This window comes from Chaetura pelagica, unplaced genomic scaffold (assembly GCF_000747805.2).
Source record: "Chaetura pelagica isolate M959 unplaced genomic scaffold, ChaPel_1.0 scaffold90, whole genome shotgun sequence".
Classification (NCBI taxonomy): Eukaryota; Metazoa; Chordata; class Aves; order Apodiformes; family Apodidae; genus Chaetura; species Chaetura pelagica.
The window spans coordinates 18,341,453-18,367,537 of record NW_009953496.1 but is presented as its reverse complement, the minus strand read 5'-3'; the positions used below and the strand labels follow the sequence as shown (position 1 = coordinate 18,367,537).

Sequence of the window (26,085 nt, the reverse complement as noted above, 5' to 3'; positions counted from 1 at the left end):
ATGGAAAGTGTTGAGCAGTATTTACAAGAGTCAATGTGCAAAACCTGAATCTTCATCCTGTTAGGCTGCTTTTGTGCCACTCTTAAGTCCTATAAAATAAAAGGTTTTTTTCAAATACAGATGTTTTTCTCCAACATTTTAATGTTTCTTTCTGTGGGAGCAGCGTGGCTTGGCTCTGCCGTGTTCCTTGAACCACTGTGACGGCTTTATCAGACAGGGTGAGCGGGTGGTTAAAAGCAGTGCGTGTCGCTACCACAACTCCTCTCGGAAAAGGGAGCCAGCTGGAGCGTCGCCTCTGCTCACCTCTGCCGCGCCCTGCCTGCCGTCCCGGCCGGGGGCAGCCCGGGGGGCGGTTCGGGGCAGGGCGGCCCGGGGGGGGCGGCTCCGGGCAGGGCAGGGTTCCGCCCGCTGCCGTCCCCGCCGCCTCCCTCGGTGCTGAGCGGCGGGCTGAGGAGCGCGTGTGTCATCGCACCGGCAGAACCATGAGCGAGCAGTGAAGACGCGGGGGGCTGAGAAGATCAGGAGGAGGTGGGGAGGGGGGCAGCCCCAGAGCAGCGCTCCGGGAGCGGGTGGGCCGGTAGCAGATGCTGCCTGAAGAGCGGAGCGGGGCGTTCCTTGGAGCTCGGCGCTGGGAGGGCGAGCTGCGGAGCTGGACGGCTTCCCTGGGCCGTACGCGCCGGCGCTTGCTGAGGAGGGTTCCCTCCTGCGCTGCCTTCTTCACCGCTGAGCTTCAGAAATGAAGAGGAAGGAGCAAGGGCAGCTCAGTAGCTGCTGCTTGTAGCCGGGACCTGCGCACTGCAGGGGGGGGCTGGACTCGGTGACCTTTAAAGGTCCCTTCCAACCCCCCACATTCTATGATTTATATGGTTCTGTGATGCTCTGAGTGTAAACCTGCCGTGCCTTCGGAAGGGACACGCCACGCTTGCTCTGCAGTTGCCTTAAACAGCTCTCCAGGATGGTACTGGGAGAATCGGTGTAAAAGCGTTTGTTTCCCGACTGTGCTGGGAGGACGCGCTGGCTTGGCTGCTAGAAAGTGATGTTTTCCTGTGGGACTTGTGGAGGCACCACGGACAAGCTTGGTACAAGAGGAGGATAAACTGCCTTTCGCATCAAGGTTATTTACAGCTACTGCCAAAAAAGTAAAGGGCTGGTTTATTATTATTACTCTTCTGGATTTAACTTATTTCCCACCCCACAACCCTCCAGTTGTGTTTCTCTGTGCCTTGGTCTGAACCATACACAGCCACTGTGGATTCTGTGTTTTTAAGCTGCCACACCATGTTGTATTTATCAAGGAGATGGAACTCTGCAAACCGGTTAAATGGATTACAGTTAAGCCATCACCTACAGAAGATAATGTGCTGCCTTCTGTAGTGCTTGTTCATTTGGGAGGTTTAATCGGGAGATTTCAGATACAGATTTTGACCTGGAAAAATTGCTGAAGCCTTCTATGGAGTGTATGAAACATTTGAGCCACTACTGTTTTTTGCTATACTTTGTGGTTTTTTGTGATATTGGAGGATTTCTGTTAATTTCTTATTGAAGCACTTTATATTTCAGAGAGGGGAAAAAACCTCACATCCAGGTTAAGCTGCATTTAAACTGATGCACTGATTATGAATGACCTCAACCACCTCATAAGTGATGATGTATATTTTGTATCTATGCATCTTATGCTAAGGGCAAGTTTACTACGATTCTTCAGAGTGCTAGTGTTTTTTAATGTTTCCCATGTATCCATGAAAACACAGGTGTAGTGGGATACTTGTGCGATTACTTTCAGGATGGGGAAGCCGCTTAGCAGGCCAGACTGTCTGCGTCAGAATCCTCCCTGTGTTGGCAAAGGGGAAGAAGATGAAGATCTAAATATTGAGGACTGCTACGTTCCTCAGAGGTCCATCTATGACACTGTGCGATTGAATGAACAGATCGATTCGGGCTCCAAGGGCAGCCTTTCCTCAAGGCATTTCACAGACCGGACCTTACCCTACAGTCACAGAACACTGGACATCAGCACTTTGTGCTCCAATGGTGCCCTTACTTCTTCCAGTGTTTTTGAGCTCCGAAGCCGTGAAGCCAACAAGTTGGATGAGAAAATGATCTTTGATGCTCTCAAACTGAACAGTGATATAATTCGGGCAGCTGGATTACCAAAAGTCAAGTCTCATGCAGAAAAGAAGGAGCATAGGCGATCATGGAGAATGTTTGTTCCTCCCAACTTTTCAGATTACACAAATAAACATGAATGCTCCTTTAATGAAACTACTGATCTATCAGATACAGCTAGGTCGGGCAAATGCAAATGGGGCACGAATTCTCTTACCTCGGAAGAAGGTGATTCTGGTTTATGCAGCCCTCCAACAGAAAGGGAAGAAAAACAAGATACACTATTAGCAGGGGAGCAAGTTCAAATACAAAGTCTGTCTTCTGCAGAAGATATCCACACAGTAGGTCAATTTAGACCATATTTTCCATCAGTTTGCAGAGAGCAGCAAACCCCACTGCTTGCAAGTGATAGTGTCCCTGTCGAAGAGAGCTGCAGGTTGGCTTTGCATGACAATTTACACTCTGGAAAAGTAAAACAAAGCAATGCACAGACATGTGAGAGAGATCAGGAAGAGATGAGGGGGGAATACTCTCCCTTACAAGGTTTCAAAGAGAAAACTCTGTCACGTGAGGATCCTCTTCAAAGTGATGAAAGAAGTATTTCCTTCGACAGAAGTGAAGTGGGAAATGCGTATGAAGTTAATGAAAAAACTAAAACACAAGTCACAGCAGTAGAGGAGGATTATGTGCAAGATGCACACCATCATATAAATGTTTATTATGGAAATGTTGCTGTAAATACTAGTGACTTGGATTTAGCAAAATACGAGATTTTATCTGATCCAGAGGAATCCAGTATAGCACATACAGGCTCAAATGAAATGGGATTTTCTGTTCAACAGCTTGAATTGGATAGTACTGTAGACTGTCGAAAAGCTATCCCAGGGAGAAGTAAAGGCAATATCTGGACTGCTGGCATCCAAGAAACCTTGGATACAGTCTGCAATGGCCTATTGTCTAACAAGGTAATTTAATTTAAAATATAGGTAGATTTGTGAAATGCAGGCTTAAATATACTTATTTAAAGATTTATTTAAGTTTTGCTGTGGCAAAAATGTCATTTTTTTATTAATTTGGCAGATGCATTAATCAGTGTCATCTGCTAGCACACATGACACGTCTGAAATAGGTGAGATGGTCAGTTCAGAAAATGAATTAGGGGCAAATCCTGAGAGGGCTGATTGCTCCCAGCTGTGCGGGGCAGGGTCATTTGTGGCCCAGCTGGTGCGAGTCCCTCCCGGCCTGAGGTGCCTCCTCCGTGCGCCCGCGTTGGTTGGTGCTGGGTGTTTGCTCAGAGCGTGGTTCCAGGCCATGCTGTCCGGGGGCAGCTACAGCCCATGTGTTCAGCCCCAGCAGCCTTACTCATCAAGGTGCAAGCAACAGTATCAGATCCTTGTGGTTTGCACAGCAGGCAGATGAAAGGCTCAGCGCTTCTCGAAAGCTGCCTTTTGCGTTTGGCTGCCAGAAAGCAGGTCTGACGTTACAACAGTATTTTACAAGCGCTGGATCTTGCAGCGCTCTGCGAGTACTAGATGAGGTAAGACAGTAAGAAGCAAAGCTTTGTAATAAAGAAAGGGTGTTTGTCGGGTCTGTAATTTTTTTCTTCCCACTCTGGTTGAAATCTGAGATACTTCAAGCTTTGTTGCTAAGTTGTTCTGGTAAACTTAGGCCCCAGCAATAATTGTAATTTATTTTAAGCTCTCTGCAAAGAACGCATGCATTTTCAAAGGGCAGATTATGGAGATCAGTCCTCTATGCTAGGAGGTTGCTCTCAAAATATGAGGCTTTATGGCACATCAAAAAAAGAAGTTGTTGCTGATTCTGTGTGGAAATAGTATTCTGCCTCCTCCCTACCCTCCAGTGAAGAAAAACACAAGCGTTTTCCTTTTTCTGAGAGCATCCAGCTTGTTGCACTCAGTTTTCATGTAATCACAAACACACAGTCGTAGCGTTTTCAGTTTTTTGGTGGTTTGTTGTTTTTGTTTTGTTTTGTTTTTGTTTGTTGGAGTTTGTTTTTTTTCTCCGTAGGAACAAATCGTGTAGGCGTGCTTAATTTGTTTTACCCCTGGTGTTGAGTGTAATTGCTTAGGCTTCTAGATTGACTTGTCAAGCTGGTGGAAGACCTCAGCCACCTGAGGTCTGCCGCTTTAAAAGCCATCGCTTGCCACGCTGTGTTTGGTGCAAAAGAGTAGTCACCGGTGTGTTCACAGTGGTCGCAGCTTTTCAGGATGCTGAGAAAGGTTGCTTTGAATGCACGAAGTGGTCACCAAAACTGTTACTGAATGCTGCTATAGAAATAGAAGGATTTAGGGTCAAAAGTTGAGCATTCTTTAGCATTGTTTATTCATTGGTTATTTTTCACTGGCCTGTGTAATTAATTCAGAGGCTTCAGGCCATTTTCTGATCTCATTGACACTGGTGTCAGTGCAGCCTAATGCAGCTGAATACAAATGGAGATTTACATTACTGTTGCTAATGGTAATAATCTGGCTTTGAAAAAGCTTGAATACCTGAAAGAGTAAAAGAAAGCAAACAGAAAATTGCTCAAACTGCTGTTTGGGTACCCTCAAAGCCCTGGCAGTTTGCAAGAATGTCCCTCTGAATGAAACCCATTCTCCTGGGCGTCTGCTGGGATACTGTTTAGCAGCATCTGTAGTGCCTCCTCCTTGTTACCATTGTGTTTTAAAACCTACCTTAAACGATCTCTTGCTTCGCTGCTTCTTTAACTTGAAACTTTTGCTTTTGTCCTAATTTGGAAAAAATGCCCAGTTATCTCTCTTTGAGTGTGTATGTTTTATTTATTTGATAATTAAACAGATGAGTTTGTCCAGTCTTGATCTTTTTCCCTATTAGAAATTATTTTTTTTTTCTTTCTTCATCCCCCCAAAAACCTCCCCCCACTCCCGTTTCCTTCCTGTCTGAAACTACTAATGGAAATGCACATCATTTTCCCCCATGGCGTGTATTGCCTTTACTCTGTTTAGATTTAGTCTATTCTGTTTAGATTCATTATTTTAATTTTTATTTTTTTTTAGGAAGGTGCTGATGAGAGATGGTTTCCTTTCTTCTAGACAGCAGTTTTCAGCTTTTTTTTGTTGTTGTTGTTGCATACTGTGATGTAAACACCAGATGCATTTTATGTCAGAAGATACAATGTTTCATTTGTCTTGGATTTCAACTGCAGGTGTTCCAGAAAGAAGAAATTGAACCCCTGCAAGTAAAACAACAGGAGGTAAATTGGTTGGGTCAAGGCCTTATTCAGAGTGCTGCTAAAACTACCAACACAGAAAACCTTGAACATGACCTTGAAGATGTCAACACCCGATGGAAGACTCTTAATAAGAAGGTTATTATTTTGTACACTATTCTGCTTTTGTTGTGTTCTGCTTTTTGATTATTTGCTTACTGATGTCTCTCAAAATACAGGAAATTAAATATTCCCAGGGAGTATGAATTATATTACTTCAGACAATCACTCTGATAGTAATTTTGAGGATAAGATTTATATCACTAGTAGCCAGAGGTATTGATATTGTTTGTAAGGTTTTGTAAAACTTTCTTTAGGTCTGTCCTGGATTTTTATTCAGGAACAACCCCTGTAGGATTGTGTTTCTTCCTTCTTAAGCAGAGCAGGGATGTTTGATAACCCAATCAAAGATGTTGGAGTTGTAGCACATTCCTGGGAAAGGCAGCTATGTCATTTGTAGCTAGCCACCTTCAAGTAGTTCTCCTTCAGTCTTTGTTCACACGTTTTTCACTGTTATATTCCTTCATTACACTGCTGTACCCATGCAGTGCACAGGGCAGCAATGCAGCCCAGCTAGTGTGACTAGTGGCACATTTCCTTGATAGCACCTTAAGGACTGTATTGCTTGAGACGTTGGAAAGTACCACTGCTTTGGAAGACTGGCTGTAGATGTTTTCCTGTGCTTTTGAAGAGTCTTCTTCCAGCAGTAGCTGCTGTTAAAAAATGGAAAAGATGGGAAGTAGAAATTGCACTCATTTTTCTCTGCTCTATCTTCCTGAAGGAGTGAAGCAGCAGAACCACAGGCACTTGTGGTTTGCCTTCTCCTTTCCTATTTCTTCTTCCCTTTGAAGGTGTTATTGCCCTCTATTATGAGTTGCTACTTTGAGTTCCTGGCTCAGTCTTTCTATAAAGAAAATAAAGACCATCTGAAACACAAACACTCTGTCAGTATACTTCATACTACTGTAGCTATATAAAACAGGAGTATCTCTTGTACTGAACTACTAGAGCAGTCTGATCTGCTGGGAGTCAGCCTCTTCTTTGGGTGTCTGTAGCACCAAGAGATTAATGCTAAAATGTGCCGTAGTGCTTTTATGAACAGCTAAAAAAATCATAGTGTTTATAAGTGGTGTATTGCCAGATGCTCTACAGATTTTGACTACTTATTTCACATAAATAAAAAGGTGAATACAGTCCTATCCTTTACTTTTTTTCAGGTTGCCCAGCGTGCTGCCCAATTGCAGGAAGCCCTCCTTCACTGTGGGAGATTTCAGGATGCCCTTGAATCTCTGCTTAGCTGGCTTATTGATACAGAAGACCTTGTGGCTAATCAGAAACCACCATCTGCTGAATTCAAAGTCGTGAAGGCCCAAATACAAGAACAGAAAGTAAGTAAGATGTGTTCAGAATATTCTTCTACTGGATCAATGAGAATAAATTCCCACTCTTTGTTAAAGTATAAAATTCGTTCAGCTGTGTTACATTACATTGAAGTGTACTGAGGTGTTTAAAACAGCCATCTGTTAAGACACTCAGTAATCTGCTGAGGGGAGAAGTGCTCATCTTCTGGAACATAAGACAAAGAGTGACACTGTGCAATCTGAGCTCTAGTTAGAATTAGTGCCAGTATCTGGAAAGGATTGTTAAAGGCCCATTGGAAAAACAGAAAGTAAAAAAAAAAGCCAGTGTTTGGCCATTCGGAAAGTAGGAAATAAAACCTAGTATATTTTCATTGTAATGATTCCAAGGTAATGTAGCAGATTATGGACTTAAATACTTGGCTCTTGGTCCTGATTGTGATTTAATCATTGTTGGTAATTAGTTGGAATGCTGTTGGGAAATGGCCTGTGCTAATGTAGAATAGCTGCTAGCGTTGTCAGCTTTTGCATATTTTCGTAATGGCTATAGAAAAAAGAGACATCATAGCTTGTGAAACATACAGTTCATGCAGCTGGACTATGTGGCCCACTGTCATCCAGAGAAGATGTGTTAAATTATGGTCAGTACAGGTTGTCATGTTGGGATATCTGCAGAGGCAAAATGTTAGTGTTACCAAAGGCAACTTCGCCAGACTGCTGTGACTTTTCAAATATGATGGAAAGTGACGTTGCAACTTCATCTGCCAGCTTCCTTAGGAGCCGTGGATGGATCTTGTCAAGTCCCATGGACTTTTGCACTTTCAGGTTCTTCAGATGATCTTGAACCTGCTCTTCTTCTACAGTGGGCGGATCTTTCTTTTATCAGTCTCTACCTTTGCATTCTGTGACTTTTGATAGTGTGGACAGAGCCCTTGTCGGTGAAGACTGCGGCAAAAAAGTCGTTCAGTACCTCAGCATCTCCATATGCTGCATGATGAGGTCTCCTGTTTCCTCCTGCAGAGGGAACAGATTTTCCCTCTTCTGCCTCTTACACTGATGTACCTGCAGAAACCCTTCTTACTACTCTTCATGTCCCTGGCTACGTTTAACTCTGTCTGGGCCTTAGCTTTCCTAACCTGATCCCTGGCTTCTCAGACAACTTCTCAGACCACCCTCTGAAGACTTTCTGTTTTCATCTAAGAGTGTCCAGGAGCTCTTTGTTCATCAATGCAGGTCTCCTGGCATTCTTACCTTCCTTCCTCTTTCTTGGGATGCACTGCTCATGGGCTTGGAGGAGGTAGTCTTTGAATATTGACCAGCTTGCTTGGGCTCCTCTCCTATCCAGAATTTTATCTCATGATACCCTACCAAGCAGATCCCTGAAGAGGCTGAAGTCTGCTCCCCTGAAGTCCAGGACATTTTAGGCAGAGGGTTGTTTTGTTTTTCACAAATAAGTTAATTTACTGGACCAGATCAGTAAACTCAATTGTATCTCAAGTAACGAATCGATTATACAATAGACATTAACATCTATTTTCCTATCTAAATATATCAGAATTATCTTTGTGTTGCCAAATATCGAAGGACATGCAGCTTTTTCAAAAATGTTCCTTTAAAATGTATTAGGAACTTTAAATTGCTTGTTTCTCTCAATGGTTTTAAACATAACTTTTTCCTCTCTATGTTCATTTTTCAGGCTGCTACACTTTACCCCATAGAAACCAAGGAGGTTGTTAGGGCTTGGTGAAACTGCTGTGCATGGCAAAGCAATTTAGAAAGTAAAAAGAGCATGGGTTGGCAGCACGGGGGTGGGGGGTTGGTGTATGGTGCTTTCTGATCAGCGTTATTCATACTCTCATCACAAGATGGGCATTGCTTTTTCTTTGTTTGCTTTAACAGGTCTTCAAGAAGTCTGGCTCCTTCTGTTTTTACACTTGTGTTATTGCAATGTTTCTTAATGACCTGGTGCCTGTTTGCTTTCTCTGTAGCTTCTCCAGAGGCTGCTGGATGACCGCAAGCCTACTGTTGAGGCAATCAAGCGTGAAGGGGAAAAAATTGCAGAGTCAGCTGAAGCTGCTGATAGGGCGAAAATCTTGAAACAGTTGAGTTTCCTGGATAGTCGATGGGATGCATTGCTCAGTAAAGCTGAAACAAGGTAATTGAAGTTCTTTCGTAGATTTGAAAAATGTAGACGTAGCACAGGATTGCAGAGTAAAAGGCCAGCAAAGGATACTTTTTGGGACTTTATGAAGCCAGGAAAGCAGCTAGCCTGGGCCAGGGGACTGGCAGCTTATGGGCAGGCTGCTGAGGTGGCCTGGGTGGAGCCAGCACGACAGGAGGCACCACACAACCCCCATTAAAGGCTGCCCCAGGGAGTGCCAGCAACCAAGAGTGAGTGAACAGCACGGTGGCACGGCAGTTTGCACAGGCAGGGCATGCTGAGAGGGTACTGATGCTCAGCCAGGGAGCAGTGGTTTCCACATGGCAGAAAGACATGGCGTCCTGAAGCTCTGCATGCACCATGGCTGATGCAACTTCCCAGACGGAGCTCTAGGAACGTGCTGCCACCCAAGTGGCTCTCTCAGCAGCATCTGGCGACAACAGTGAGCACACTCGTGGGAGGTGTGTCCAAGTAAATGAGCTATTCTGCTGGGTGATTGAGCTCCAGGAAGATTTGAGTAGGTTAAGGACCATTATGGAGTGAGAGAGTGAGACAGACCATTGGTGCCACAACTCAGCCTTCCTGAAACAGGCCCAGCAGTCAGGCAGGAGATCTCTTGCTGCCTGGCTGAGTGTGATGACCCACAGGATAGGGAGCAATGACAATGAGTTCCTGCCGAGTGCAAGAGGTGTGGTAGGTGGGTCCCTCAAGTAACTGTTCCACCTCCTGAGGTGACCTTGCAAAATAGATAAGATGCTCGGCAAGGGGAACTGAATAAATATGACAGCTCACCAAACTTGGAGGTGCCACTGAGGCAAAGTCAGACTTCTCTTTGCATCAAAACAACCTCAGTTAAGAAAAAAAGACAGGCCCTTTTTGTAGGTGACTCACTTCTAAAGGGAGTGGAAGGCCTTATATGCAGGCCAGACTCACTTCTTAGGGAAGTCAGCTGCCTCCCTGGGGCCAAGATTAAAGATATACAGAGAAAACTCCCCACCCTAGTTTGGCCCTCTCATTACTACCCATTACTGATATTTCAGGTAGGTAGTGATGAGGTAGCTACCAGAAGTCCAAGGGTGATGAAGAGAGACTTCAGGGCCCTGGGATGGCTGATTATAAGGGATCAGGACGACTAGTAGTAGTAGTAGTAGTAGTATTCTCCTCTATCCCACCAGTTGAAGGGATTGGTGAGGGGATAAATAGGAAGAGCCAGCAGATTAACTCCCAGCTCTGAGACTGGTGTTATGGGCAGAACTTTGGTTTCTTTGATCATGGGTTCTACAGGACACCAGGCATGCTGGCAACAGGTGGGGAAAGCCTAACCCAAAGGGGAAGAAGGATCCTGGGACAAGAGTTAGCAGGGATCATTGAAAGAGATTTAAAGTATGTTTGAAAGGAGCTGGGGATGAAACATGTTCCATGTGGCATCAAAGACATAAGGGTTAGTGATAGGTTGGTAACTACAGAAGTATCTGAATGCAGCCAGGTGGGAATTGGGGCTTCTCCCCCAAAAGAGGTGGCAGAATCATTAGCCCAGCTGAAGTGCTTCTACACCAATGCATGCAGCAAGGGCAACAAACAGGAGGAGTTGGAGGCCTCTCAACAGGAGTAGGTTCTTTCCAGATATCAACAGAAAAAGAAAGACTAGGGGAAATGTAGGCCCACTGATGAATGAGGTGGGTGCCCTAGTGGTAGAAGGCACAGAGAAGGTGGAGCTACTGAATGCTGCCTTTGCTTCAGTCTTCACTGCTGAAGCTGTTCCTCATGAATCCCAGACACTGGAGGTAAGGGAAAAAGTCTGGAGAGAGGAAGAGTTTGCCTCAGTAGAGGGGGACAGGGTTAGAGACCACTTGGCCAAACTGAACATTCATAAGTCCGTGGGCCCTGGTGGGATGCACTAGTGAGTGCTGAGAGAGCTGGCAGTTGTTATTGCTGGACCACTCTCTGTCATCTTTGAAAGGTCATGGAGAACAGGAGAGGTGCCTGAGGACTAGAGGAAGGCCAGTATCACTCCAGTGTTCAAAAAGGGCATGAAGGAGGACCCAGGGAACTACAGGCCGGTTAGTCTTGCCTCTGTCCCTGGGAAGGTGATGGAGCAAATTGTTCTGGATGTCATCTCAAACTGTGGAAGAGAAGAATGTTGAACAGTAGAGCTTTACTGTGAAGAACAAATGGATGTGTTGGAATTTGAGTGCTCAGAGTAGCATTGAACTCACCTCTATTGTCTCCTGCTTCTTCTGGTAGCCTCTCTTTAGTTCCTTTACTCTGAACCTCTTCTGTTGTCTCACACTAATAATATGATTATTTAAGTAGTAGAGTTAACCACTAATAGACCATTATTTCCTTTTTTTTTTTTTTTTTATATTGAAGGAGTCTGACTCATTAGCTGGGGTACATGTTAATGTCATGTTTAATTTAATATTCTCCTAGTCTGGTGATATTTAAATAAAAATCAAATTGCAGCTTTTTCCAAGCCAACCATTAGCTGCAAGCTCATCTCCAGTTTTCTGTGGCCGTTCAGAAGAAATGAGGAGGAGATTGGAGGATGATTTTGAAAACAATTTAAGAGTACTTCACTGAGCGTTCTGTGGCTCAGTGTGTCAAGTCTACCTTTTTTATAAGCCTTGGGAAGCACATACAGAAATAGCTTTTATCTGGAATGAGATCCCTATTTAAACTAACATATTGTAGAGTTTTTCACATAGGCAGATTTCTCTTTAAAATTCATTTTGTATGAAACTTGTTCAGCAGTGGTTGCAGAAAAGACTCTTCCTGTAACCAAGAACCTTCTCTGAAATGTAATATTCTGAAACAGAAATATTTTAGATGCTGCTTTCTTTATTTTGGAAGTCAAGTCTCTGTGCATTATTAATGTTGTCTCACTAACTTCATTGAGCTTTTATTCAGAACAAGAGATGCAAAAGTAGAGCCCAACAGTTCTGTTCACATCTTTGAGAAGATGTTTAAAGATACCTTACAATGCTGAGGAAACATGACAACATGTTCTGGTTTAGTAAAACTTTTGCCTAATCTTAGAACATGTAATATAGTCAAGAGAATGTAACTATGTGAAAGAAAGCTAGAAACCTGAGAACTATACTAATGAGGTATAAAACAATGTTTTGCTGGGTTGAGTGCTAGATTATTTTTAGCAAAAAAAGCATATGAATAAAGTGATATTCCTTTTATTTGTGAAACGTGCTAATTTTAGTTGAGTTTCAAACAGCTTTGGAGGGGTTTTTTAATATTTATTTCTTTTTACTGTTACTTTGCCTTGTTTTTTCATTGAGTATCATGGATGTATTTATGTTTTATTTGGTGACTGGTTCCTACAGTAAGACAGAATTATTACCTGTATTTTTGCAAAGGAATCAAGGGACTTTTATTTTTTAATTATTCAACACTTATTTCATCACAAAAAACCCCACCTTTCTATTGGTGTGTTCATAGGAACCATCATTTGGAAAGCATCTTAGTGGTCGCCCAGCAGTTCCATGAAGCTCTGGAGCCACTGGTGGAGTGGCTGACTGCCACAGAGAAGAGGCTTGCAAATGCAGAACCCATTGGAACACAGGCCTCCAAACTGCAGCAGCAAATTTCTCAGCATAAAGTAAGATGCAAACCACACGTTTCCTCATGTCATTTCTTTTAGATATTTCTGTAAGGACAAAACAACTGGCAGAGCTGTTGTGGTGTACCTGTGTTTTACCATACTGGTTTTTTTTTTTTTTTTTTCTGTAATGTGTGTTTTATATATTAACATTGTCAATATGTCCTTTTAGTTCAGTTTTTGTTGAGTTCCACTTACATTTATTTTATGTTTTTCTGATTTTCTTTTCCATTATTCTTCATTATTTAAAAAAATATAGGCCCTAGAAGATGATGTCCTAGCTCACAGTAAGAGTTTACACCAGGCCATTAGCATTGGTCAGTCCCTAAAGACTATGAGCTCCAGGGAAGATAAAGATATGGTGCAGGAAAAGCTAGATTCTTCTCAGGCCCGATACATTGAGATTCAAGAGAAGAGCAACAGCAGGTCTGAACTTCTCCAGCAAGCTTACAGCAATGCTCAGATTTTTGGGGAGGACGAAGTTGAATTGATGAACTGGCTGAATGAAGTCCATGATAAACTGAGCAAATTGTCAGTCCAAGATTGCAGCACAGAATTGCTTGAGAAACAGCACTCTGAACTACTGGTATTTTAATTTCTGTTCATTTATTATTTAATTCATTTTAACATTTAATTTATGTTTCCATACTTCATTTATTTTCATTAATATATTTTGTTTAAAATGGCAATATGCTTATTCAAAAAAAAATATACTATTTGTTATGTTTGTGCTAACATGAATGGCCTTTTCTCTTAGGAGCTTCAGGAGGAGATTCTTCTTAGAAAACAAAATGTTGATATGGCTATACAAAATGGCTTAGAGCTTCTCAAGCAAACAACAGGTGAGAGCTTCTGTGAAACCATGATTCATCAGGCGTTTTTTTTCTTGTACTTGTAAGTACTTATGAGGAAATAAAAGTGGAGCTTGTAAATAGTAGTCCATGTTTGCTGGTTAAAGGAGTCATAATTTTTTGGCCTGTAGAGAATTTGGTCCTTGAATCGTTTATTATTTTTAGTGGAAGATTATTTTAGTGGTCCTGCATGCCACTCCTAATAGCAAAGTATGGACATTAGTCATAATGAAAGGCTGTTTGGCAGTGGACGCAGTCAATTCCCTGCAGGCATCCACAGATGAACGAGATATTAGACTACCTTTTACTGTAAGAGGAAAGCTGCATCCATGGGAGCTAATACTGTGGGAAAAGTTGCATTCCAGTTGTACACAATATGTCTGTTCTCTAGATCAACATCTGTCTGAATTTTCCAGTACTTCTAAAGTTCTTGAACTCTTAAAGACACACATATGGTTGGGGGTGGGGATAGGTATCCTTTTCTGTTCCAAACTTAGACATTATGCATAGTCTATAATGAAATTTGAATATAAGTTAATGAATTTCAGTAGGGTGTTTTAAGTTTAGCTTTTTGAGTTGTGTTGCAAGTGGATAGTAATGAGGCTGTACAGTGATGTAAAATATTACTGTAACTGCATATCTAATAGTATTTTGTTGATATTTTTCCTTCACATTTTCAATAACCCTTTAATTTTATTTATTTATTTGCCTTTATAAGAAGTATAGTGAATTTAAGGGTGGATTTTGTTTAAAGGACATTTGTGTTTAAATATGGATCTAGGTCCTTACTTTCTAATAGTTTAGTAAAGCAGAAAAAAGACAGAAAGATAGATCCTGAGCTGAAGTAAACTTAGTTGTTCTGTGGACATAGTGATGGTAGGATAATACACAACAGCTGAGGATTGACCTTGTCATCTTGTTTGAGTTATTTTATAAATTAAATATTGGGATTTCAGTAATAGGCCCTGTTTGGGCTTTGCAGTTTTTTATGCCTTTAAATATATGTGCTCACATTAAATAATTTCCCTCTGATATTTTAGGTGATGAAGTTGTAATAATTCAAGATAAACTGGAAGGCATTAAAGCGAGATACAAAGACATTACAAAACTGAGTTCTGATGTATCCAAGACCTTAGAGCAGGCTCTGAAGCTTGCAGGTCAGCTACACTCAACTCATGAGAAGCTCTGCAAATGGCTTGATGAAGTGGAGGTGGAGTTGCTCTCATATGAAAATCAAACACCAAAGGGTGAAGAATTAAGCCAAGTACAAGAAAGACAAAAAGTAGGTTTTAGACCCTGTGAATTATTTATTGCTGTATGATTCTGCTAGGTTTTGTGTTAGCTTATGTTTGGCACAAAGTTTTTTTGAATAACTTATTTTAGCATCAGATTATTTGACTAAGTGTAACAGTAGTTAAGAATTTAACTCGCTTTCCAGAGTCATCTGTTATAATCCCTTATGAATTTGGGCTTACGTTTATTTTTAGCACAATAGAAGCACAACACATCCTCTTTATTCAAGGAGCTACCTAATCCTGGGAAAACTCTTTAAGTTGTCAAACAAAGTTATTATGGCTCTTCAATTGTCTCATGGATGAAATCCTGTAAAGAAAGAAGAGTCAACATGTAAAAAATATATGTAAATCTTATTTAACAATATTTCTTTCAAATGATAAATTATAGTACAAACTGGATGGTGTGGACAGTGTTGAGGAGGGGAAGCTAAAAAAAAACACCTTCCTATTAAATTTCTTATGTATATAAATAAAAATGAGATGGCACTGGGAGTTTTGATACAGGTAAAAAATAATTCCTGAAGTATTGTATGATTTAATTGGAATTTCATCCAGTCATTGCTCATTTAAGACTAATCACTTGTATTCATCATATTTTGCTTTCTTGCAGGTCTTATTTTGCATGCCAGTGTTTTAGTTCCTTACAAAGATGCAGGTTGCAAAGAGTATCTTTTAGTTTTCTTTTCTTTGGTTGCTTCATTAAGTACTAACAACTCTTAAAAAATAACAGAGAATTTCAGACTTTCATACTGACTGGAGAAATAAATTTCAGAGAGATGCTGTAGAAAGTTGTCTTCAAGAATCACCTGCTTTTCTGTCGAACAGCTTACAGTAAGAAAACGCTAATACAACTGAAAATAAGTGTGCTAATTTATCCCTTTGGTTTGTGTGGGAAACAGTTCTCAACTCATGAAGTAGTTGAAAGAATAAAAAAACATGTGCAAGCTGTTTGTGTCCAGCTCATATGCTGGCACGTTTACTTTAAATGGCCTTTTTCAGGAGCTGAAAAAAGAAGCAAAGAACAACAAAGGCTTATTGGACACTCTGAATGAAGTTGGCAGTGCCTTTCTGGAGCTGGTGCCATGGAGGGCCCGAGAGGGGCTTGACAAGATGATAACGGAGGACAACGAACGTTACAGATTAGTGAGTGACACGATTTCTCAGAAGGTGGATGAGATTGATGCTGCCATCCTGAGATTCCAGCAGGTACTGAAAAATGTTCTCTGGGCAGTAAACAGGGCAATATATAACTGAACAGAAGATGTCCTTTAATAATGTTGCCAAAAGTTTGTTGTGCTTGAGCAGCAAAATGCTTGTTTGAATGAATAATAGAATCATAAAGGGTTGGAAAAGACCTCTAAGATGATCAAGTTCAACCGTCAGACCAACACCACTGGGCCCACTAAACCATGTCCCAGAGTGCCACATCTGCATGTTTTTGAACACCTCCAGGGATGGTGACTCCACCCTGGGCAGCCTGTTCCAGTGCTTCACCACTCTTGAAATTGGGCTCCACTATTATACAATACGAATGCTAGGACTCAGCTAATCTGTATGCTGTTGTAGTTGGCTGCCTTTTATTTACAGAAACATCAGTCTTGTAGCTGAAATTGCTGGAAATATTCAGTGGTACCTTAAGCAGGAGTTGGCTTAGCTAAGAACTGAATGGCCTTTGTCTTCTGTAGATCATGTTGTGTTAAGTAAAATATGGTCCAGATTCCCAGCCGTTTTTATTGGATGCAACACTGAAATCACTACGGTTGCCACACCTCTTAGTGTCAGCTGATTGTCTAATTCCTCTGTACTTTCCACAATTAAAAGCTGGATCATCTTGTTCAAGCTGTAGTGGAGGATTTAAATAGTAATAGGTTTTATTCATATCCACAGTGCTTTTCTTCTTGGAGCTTAAAAATTGAGTTATTAAATATGTGGAAGTTTCTATATATGCACAGAGGTGTATATATATATATATGGGTACATTTTGAGAACTTGTACTCTTAAATTTCATCACTATATAGTCTTATATTTAAGCTTGCTATGGAAACACAATTTTCCAGTGTCTGCCTACAGTTCAGGCATAAAAATATTAGTGTAATTTTCTGTCTCTGCTAATATCTCCCACAAACAGTTGTAACAGGACAAGGAAAAGGCATTTGTGATATTTTCAAAATTTGCTGAAATATGACTAAAAGAGGCTGACAGATCTCAGATCTCCTTGTAATTGAAGTTAAAAATAACTTTGTGTTTCTTTTCAAGGGCTTTGCTATGAACATTATCTTGTCTGATTAACCAAATTCTCAAAAATGGGGGATAATTTTTTGTGTACTAGGGTGAGATAGAAGAGTATATGTTGGCTCTCCTTCATCTTTTCTGAATTTTAAGTTGCATCCCCTAGCACAAGTCCCTAACCTCCACTTCAGCCCATCTCACATCACCACAGTGTACTCCTATACTCTGTATCCTGTGATAAATATCAAGTGTCTTAGCATGCTTCTAGTGAAGAAAAAGCTACTTTTCATTTAGTTTAGAGAAAGCCTATGCAAAATAAAAAATATTTTTAATGAAGCTAGTGTAATCTTACTCTGTGACAACTTGTTCAAGTGCCTATACTATTAACAAGTTTTTTGGGAAGGACAAAGCCTCTAAAGTAGCGTAGGGTTCATGCTAGATGTTAATGGCCCAATGTGAGAAATGCAGTAAACTGTATGAATGGGGCAGCATATTGTTTCATGTTGTGAGTGGAAGCTGGAAGGCTTAATAGACTGATGCAATGTCTTTTTTTTTTTTAAACTACATCAGCAAAATGCTCCCAAGTGGATAGAATTATTCTAGAGATAAATTTAGCTACGTGTTTTAATCTTCACTTGTCAATACTGAAAGCATTCATTGATGTCTTACTCTAATGAAAGAATGCTATGTAGAAACAGGAGATCATGCACTCCTTTTGGCTTACTTCTTGTTCTTGACTCCAAAGCAGCCTTAGAAAGTGCTTTAGAAAGCATTCATGGAGCAAATCACAATGTCACCATATTCAGAAGTGAACTATCCCAGGTTAAAAGAAAAAGTACTGCAATGAAGTATGCTTGGCTAAACTGCACAGGGATGAAATAGATATTTTATAGTGACTCAAGTGAATTTCAAGGCTCATAAATAACTGTCTTGCATAATGGGAAGAAAAAAACTTCAAATTTTGGACACAGAGTACTTTTTATTCCTTAATGTTATATCTGAGCATCACAAATGGGAAATTGTATAACCTCAGCAAATGGACTTGAGAGTCCTGTCCTTCCTCGCTGCTATGTGCCCTTGAAGTTTCACTGCCATGCTTTGATTTTATTTCTATTAAATATGTGCTCAGTATTACTTACATACCCATGGATATTTGCTATCGGGAAGTCACATTGCACTTAATTTTTACACCCAACATACACAAAATCACCTTCTTCCATTTACTTCATTTGGATTATAAGTAGATGGGCTTCTGAAGAGCTTGGTTGTGAACTGCAATTTCTAAAGCCAGGATTTAACTGCCACTGGTGCATGTGTTTGGTGCTAATTTTACAGTACTGATTGTTTCAGAACATACCTTTCTATTAGGAAGTCACAATATTTAGGACAACCCTTAAGTTTATCTTACGTTAAATAAGAAATGACATATAGTGAAGAAGAATTTGTGTTCTCTTTCATGTAACAAATGGATTATAAAGGCTGAAAAAGATTGACTCATAAAAAATGAGTCTCCAAACAGCTTTTTTTTATTTTTCTGTGACTCATGATTAACAACTAAGACAAGACTGATTTAGTGGCTAAAGTGAACTCCAGCTACATTACAGGAGCAGTGCTGTCATGATCTACAGCCACAAAGGCACAGACAAGCAGATTTAAAAGACTAGAGGGATTGAGAGTGGTCAGAAAGAGACTTCTGAGGAAAGTGTGGGTACCTACAACAGCAGTAGCGGGTTCTGACCTGAAACATCCTGGTAGATTTACCCGGTAATTCAGAGCAATATTAAAATTCAACTAGTTGCTGGGAGTGGTCAGAGTTTAAAACAAATAAATAAATAAACTCTTAGGTTCTGCAGTTTCATGCATCTGATCATGCCAAGTAATATTTCTCCATGACTTAAGCTCAAAGCTGCCCCTGTTGAGTACTGCAACATGTGCATGCCAAGATACAGTGCCTATAAACTTGAGCTGAAGAGAGAATATATGCACTTCTTAGGATCTCGTGCTTTCCTTTGCAAATTAGTAAGAAACAGGTCCTTTAAATCCTTTCATTGCTGTAGTGCCTTCAGGTAATTTCTGAAACATTTAAGTGTTGACTAATGGTAGTCAAAAGTTGCTATTTTAGGAAAAGGACAGGCTGTACCCAAATGCCCCAATTTCACATCTAATCCAAGGTCGAGTTTTGGATGAAATCCTGTCTTTGAATTCCATGAAGTTTTCCCAGTGATTTAGTTGAATTGTGATTGTTTGGCCTTTATCATTTAATACTGAAGCAGGTCTTAAGATTAAAAGGACAACATCAAACAGCTATTTCTTATGGTAATTGCAGCACTAGTAGTAACAAACAGAGGTGGAAAAGACACATGAAGGTAGAATACCATGAAAATCAACAGTCTAGTTAAAATTCTGAAATTATAACCCTTTTTATTTTCTTATGTCTGTTAGCTCTGTGCTTTGGGATAATGCATTTGCTTCTGTTGCTTTGTCATGCTTATTAATTAAGCTGCTTGTATTACAATCCCTCAGAACCATTTTGGGCTTTGTATTTAATTTATATAAAAACCTCACATGGAAAGTGAGCTGCTATCTGTCTTACAATTCAAAAGTATGCTTTTTAATCTTATTTAAAACTTTTGGAACAGTTATTCTAATTTCATGTCTTATAGAACTGCTGAACCAATTCTTGTCTCCTACATTTAGTTTGATCACGCAGCTGATGGTGAATTTGCCTGGATTGCAGAAACAGAAAAGAAACTGATGTCACTGGGTGATATTAGGCTTGAGCAAGACCAGACCACGGCTCAGCTACAAGTTCAAAAGGTAAAAGAAATGCATTTCCAACTGTCATGTTAATTATTGGCCAGCACACTCCCCAGCTAGAAAATATACTGGCATGATTTAATTTTCAGTCTGTCATAATGCACTTCAAAAATAGTTTTGCTCCACATCCTCTTTTTTTTTTCTTTTCTGTTTTTGGTTTGGTTTTTTTTGTTGTTTTGTTTTTTTTTCTGATGATTTTTTATCTTGTTTCAAGGCTTTTACCATGGAGATTTTGCGGCACGCGGATACAATAGATGAACTCGTTAAATCTGGGGCTAAGATTATGAACACATGCACGGAAGAGGAGAAACAGACCATGAAGGTAAGGTTCCTTGAATTGCAGCTACAGCAGTACATATGCAGACAATGTATAAATGGAAGGATTCCTAGAGTATGTTTTTTTTAAATACTAATGAAAAAGCATTAATTACAGCCACTTCTAGTCTAAAGATTGTAATGCTAGAAAACATGCTGTTGTGTATCACTCTCCTTTCTTCAGATGTTCAAAGAGCAAACACAGTGCACTTGCTTCATTGCCTGACACTAATTTGGAGACTCATTAATCATATTCATCCATGGTAAATAGTATTTTAGCCAATGGATGACTGAGTGAATAGGTATTAGTCATCTGGGATGGTGTGTGTGGAATCTGGCTGTTTATCTTCCCCAGTTCTCTTGGGTCAGTGATGCTCTGGGCATGTGTATTTCTGTGCTGGCCTGTGTGCCTCAGTGTGACTCTTTACCTTCATTTCTGCTGATTTCAGTGTAGACCTTCCTTGCTAAGATTATTCCATCCTGTTGACTAACACAGACCATGAAAGACCATGAAAGGCATTCTTATGCCTTTGTTTACTATGCACACACAGGGCCTGATGTTGGGGCTGTATATTTATATAGGCAGATTTTTCATGTTGGTATTTAAGAATGGTTTAGTTGTGGGGTTGGGTTTTATTTGCTAAATTACTGTGAGGCTGGATGTGTTGTGTAGATTTAGTCATTCCAATGACTATCCTTTAACTGCAATGCTTCACTAATTGTGTTCTGCTGTAGAATCTCTGAACAAATTTGATTTGCTCTTAAGTGAATATAAAATAGATGAGATGCTCTGTCTCTGAAATAGTAGTCATAAGGGACAGCAGGTTTATGTGAGTCTGTATTAAATATTTTTGTTTGTGAAAAATGCTGTATATCTGTGAGTTAGCCTATGTTTTGTCCTTTGGATAGCATCTCTGTACTTAATTTACTTGCAAGACATAACGAATGAAAAGATAGCTTGTTCTGCCAAAAAGGATTCTTTGCTTCGTGTTCAATGGCTTGCTTATGTGTCTAGTTTTTCCAAGGATAGCATTTATGTGCATTGTCACATACAATACTTTATAAAAATGACAACATGGGCAGCTCTCCACAGGAAAAATGTATGGCTAGTTTATACTTTCTTTTATTATCACATACTCAAATGCAGTGGATTTGTAATGTTTAAACTTTACCATTATTAATGGTATACATCCTATTATTTAATTTACGCTAACCTGGAAAATAACGTTTTGGTTTCTTGTGCAAGTTTGCAAGCTACAAGCGCAACAGTATATACCCTCTTCTCTTGCCAGATCTTTAAAAACCTCAAATTCTTCTGTGTTGTTCAGGATGCTTTGCTTCAGCAACGCTGTGTAAAACTTTGTTTTTGCCAAGTGCCACTAAAGATAAGAGTCTTCAGTAAGGAAGTGGGACTAAGATCTGCAGCCAAATCATTTGCAGCTTGACTGGAAGCCCTATGAATAAAGTGTTATTTGTAAATATAATTAAATTTTTGTATTTGTAAATATTTGTAAGTATCATTAAATATGTTCTAATTACTTTGAAAGAACTCTGCCAAATTCTCATCTCCCACAATATTAATTCTGTGCACTTTGAACACTGATACTGTAGAAATATTATCAGAACTAAATTTGGTTCACTGTTGTTTGGTGCTGTAATTATAAAAATTGCTTAGAAACGAAGGTAATAGACGTGGAAAAACATCCGTTGCTATTTGTTAATATTATTTTACAGAAAAAAATGGAAAGCCTCTTACAGAAATATGATGCAGTCTGTCAAAAGAACTCTGAAAGAAACCTCCAGCTAGAACGGGCTCAGTCCCTGGTTATCCAGTTCTGGGAGACTTATGAAGAACTTTGGCCATGGTTAACTGAAACAGAAATGATCATCTCTCAGCTTCCTGCGCCAGCCCTTGAATATGAAACTTTAAAGCAACAACAGGAAGAGCACAGGGTAAGCATTTTGCCAGTTTTTAAAAACAAAGTGTCAAAAGCCAAAGTAGTGGTCTACTTAATAGTGTTCTGCTTAGAACTGTGGAGTACTCTGTTAAATGTTGAAAACTCAGCTATAATTCTGTAGAAAAAAGAATTATTTAAAATAATGATACAAAATAAATCAATTTTCAATCATGCCTCTACGGTTTCCCAAACTGTACATGCACATAAGATGCTCTGGGGAAGGCAGCAAACAATGTTTAAGCATAAAAGAGGGCTAAAGGAGAAATTTGCCATTGTAGTAGGAGAACTGAGCACACAAAAGTTAACGAGTACACATGAACGCCAGTATTAGAACAAACCAGACTCATGAACAGAAAGATGTGGGATGTTGTAGCAAGACCCAAAAGAAACTGAAACGTGACTACCTAAAGAACTGGGGTGCCTGCTGTCAACCTGCTGAAAGTAAAATGCTGCCTTTGTGTACAGTCTGTATACAGATGCACATATGTTGATCTTATGTACTTGTGAAAAAAAGCTTTTGTTTTTTTGGTATCATTGCAATTAAACGTAGCTGAGCCAGGAAGATGGACGATTAGAGGGCCAAGAATTGATTGCTTGGGTTCCAGCCAATCCTGTAATAATTTCTCGTGTCAAGCATGTTTATTACATAATAATTAAAAAAAAAAAAAAGTTTACGATAACATCACAAAGTAGAGGCAACAGTGTTGTAGACTGGTCACCATATGGGCTTTTTTACATGGAGGAAAAATCACCGGGATGAAAATAGGTATATTTCACCTATGTCTACTAGTATCACATAGCATTAGATGTATCCCACTGAGGTTAAAGACTTGCATGCTTTGGCACACACGAGGCTCATATGGCTAATGGAGATACCTGTCTTTCCCTGCTGAGCGTAGAGTAACTAGTTATTTTTATTTTGGCTGCCTCAATTAAGTGACTCAAGATAGATAAAGTAAACCCTGGCTTCAAAGTCTTGTTTAATTTGAGACCAGTTAGTGAAGATGTGCCACTCTTAGGGACTGATAAACACTGGGTTTGCTCATTTGTCCTCCGATTATGTCCGCAATGAACAAACATGCCCTATTAAGACTAGATAATAACACGAGCTTTACAAGCTATCTTGGATTAGTCACCATGAACCAAATCATGCTTGCTTTACTTACAGGATTGTTCCCCATCTACTTTAATCATTCTGCTTGCATGAGAGGCCCTTCAGATGAGCTTCTATTTTTGCATTTTTCCCTGGGCTATGCTATTAGCTAAGATTTGTTTGCTAAGTAGAAGATTAATGTCAGGCAATTTTAACACGTAATCTGATTTGAAATACTTGTTTACTGGAAATGTTTAACCAATAGTAGATCATGGAGAAGACCAAATCATTTATTGTTCTATTAGAAAAATATTTAGAAAGAAGGTTCTGAATGTGAATTTGAAAAGATTTTCTATATTCACTTACATTTCTGTGCTGATGTATTTACTTATTACTATATTTGTTCCAAGTGATGGAATTCACAGACTTGGTTCTGTGAGAGTAACATGCAGTTTTGCTTGAAATGAGCTGTGGGTAGAGTACTAGAATAGGATTGGGCCCAGAAATGTGCACTCTTGTGGCCTTGTGTCAAATAATCTATTTATAAATATAATAAAAAGTTATTTTCTAAAAATATAATAAAAGTTATTTTCTAAAAGCTTTCATACTGTCTTAGTTTTGCTAGTCCTCTTTCTCCGCTAATCAACATTATTTTTCTTGTTGCAAGGTAAATAAATACAGTTACATTCTCAGTAAGTAGCCAGAGTTGGAGGATTCTGTATTTTTATTGTTTTGTCATCAGGGGACTGTGGAGAGTTATGGTCCCTGTCTTTTCAATCTTCTCAACCTCTCCTCTTCTGGGAAAGGAGCAAATAAGCAAGCTAGTATCAAGATTTCTTTTTAAGGGAAGGACCTTACTTGAAGAGAAGAAGATTTATTTACACTGAACTGATATAAGTCCTTTTTTGTGTCTTCATTAATTTAAACAAACTGTGAGCTGGGAGGAGCAGAGCAATGTGCCTCTCATGGTCTCGCACAGGGGCTATAGGATAGAAATGCGTGGAGTTCACAGCACCAGCAGGAACAGTGCCTCATAAGACAGTGGGATTTTTCTGAAAAGGGAGGAATGAGCTGGGAAAATAAATAAAACTGAAAGGAAGGGTTGGGCTACTCCCACAAAAAACATCTTATTTTCTTTTGTCAGACCTATGGATGCAAGTAAATGAAACCAAAATCCTTAGGCAAGTTGGAAGACACCTTGTGACCTTTCACATCCACAAGCCTCTGCACAGTGCACTGTTTTGACTTACTTTGGGGGTGGGTGGTGAGAGGGAGTAGACAGCTGAGATAAGATTTAATTTATTTATTAATTACTTGTCAGACTTTGTGTCAGTTAAGTAATTGCACTGTCGTAAAGACGGAGGGGTCTTGTGGCCAGAAGGGAGACTGCTAAACATGGTTGATAGGTCTCTACTGCTCAGTCTTCCTTGTCCTTTTGTCATTTTCACTGATTGCCTTGACTCTTTCTTGTGCTGGTTTCCACATCTTAAATCAAGTATAATTTGAATTAATCATCTTGCAGTGCCTACCTCTTTCTGTGATGTTTCTCAATGGAAGGCTCTGTGGCAAGTGACAAATAACATCATGAAAAGTATATACATGGTATTATGCATATATCTATAATATTGTTGCCATTTCTTTCAATATGCGTGCTAAATATGATGGGCAGTGTTTGTTGGCAGCATCATATGCATAATTAGAATCTTATATTTTACCTGTAATCATATATCCAACAGGAGTATTGCACAGACCTTTCCAATGCGTCTCTAATTGTGATGTCTGCCTGGATACCTCTTGGTATGGGAGCAATCACTGGCAGAGCAGTCATTAACTTCATTTGATATTATTTGTGCTTTACATTAGGATGAAGGGTATTTGTTTGGAATTTCTTGCCAGCTGGATGTGTTAGAAGTGTGGACAGCTGTAATGTGGTGGTGCAAGCATAAGAAACTGATAAGTTGTTTCGTTTGTTATAGCAACTGCGTGAGCTGATCGCTGAGCACAAGCCTCATATAGATAAGATGAACAAAACTGGGCCTCAGTTGCTGGAGTTGAGCCCAGGAGAAGGTTTTTCTATCCAAGAGAAATATGTGGCAGCTGATACCCTTTACAGTAAAATTAAGGAAGATGTCAAAAAGCGAGCACTGGCACTGGATGAAGCCATTTCTCAGTGTACCCAGGTATCAATTTAAATTTAAAATATAATTGGATTCATTCAAATGGAAAGATTCACAGACATTGTCATCTTACATATATATATATCCAGACTAAACTGCTCTTTCATCTGTATTTTTCAACCTAATGGCCTGTGAATGTTCATATCACTGCTTTGGGCATTCATTTTTCTATATGTCATCAAGTCATAATTTTATATATTGGTCAGGACTATGACTGCTGCAGTTAAGAAATGTTATTGCTTCTTCATTTTGAAGTAGAAAAAAGAAGAACAATTGGTCTAAAAACATGGGATTTTATTTCTACTTTATTCCATTTTCACTTGCTTGTCTGTTTACTAGCTGATGCTTTGTATATAAATATCATTGTTGATCAGTTAACTTGAGTATAGTTATGTCTTAAACTTGGCAGCTTTAGTTACAGTCCGCTTACAGTGGAATCAGGATTTAGTCTGGCAGTAACAATAGCATTTGGTCTTTGTTGCAGACTTACAAGAACTTAACATATGCTTGAACTGTTACGTAAAAGTGTTGCAAACAAAGTTAAACCTCACAAAATGCTGTTATAAGCATAAATTTCAGATCAAGTCCATTAAAGCTGTGTATCTTAATGTTCATCAGCTCATGCAATGAACCTTGATAGAGAATTGTCAGGTATCAAATTTTAGACACCTATAAATATTGGGTTAATTGTCATTAAACTCAAACTGAAATCCTTTTACTCAACCCCAAATTTAGAAAAGAACTCAGTAAAACTGTGTACATAAACCCATACAAAAACCTGAATAAAAATACTTCATTCTATAATGCTGTTTTAATAGGAAATTCCCCATCCTATATTATGCTCAGGTCTACAATACTAAAAAAGAAA

At 39.7% G+C, this 26,085-nt stretch overlaps 1 protein-coding gene across 1 annotated transcript in view; it reads left to right on the top strand.

Annotated features, from left to right (window-relative positions):
* The window catches only part of DST (dystonin), a 144,594-nt gene that overhangs the window by 70,923 nt on the left and 47,586 nt on the right, over nt 1-26,085 (top strand). The window contains exons 43-54 of the mRNA XM_009999198.1: nt 5,291-5,452; nt 6,571-6,741; nt 8,700-8,866; nt 12,323-12,482; nt 12,742-13,068; nt 13,240-13,324; nt 14,374-14,615; nt 15,628-15,834; nt 19,555-19,674; nt 19,889-19,996; nt 21,724-21,942; nt 25,017-25,220. Coding sequence (XP_009997500.1) covers nt 5,291-5,452; nt 6,571-6,741; nt 8,700-8,866; nt 12,323-12,482; nt 12,742-13,068; nt 13,240-13,324; nt 14,374-14,615; nt 15,628-15,834; nt 19,555-19,674; nt 19,889-19,996; nt 21,724-21,942; nt 25,017-25,220 — 2,172 coding nt within the window. The remainder of the gene's footprint in view (nt 1-5,290; nt 5,453-6,570; nt 6,742-8,699; nt 8,867-12,322; nt 12,483-12,741; nt 13,069-13,239; nt 13,325-14,373; nt 14,616-15,627; nt 15,835-19,554; nt 19,675-19,888; nt 19,997-21,723; nt 21,943-25,016; nt 25,221-26,085) is intronic.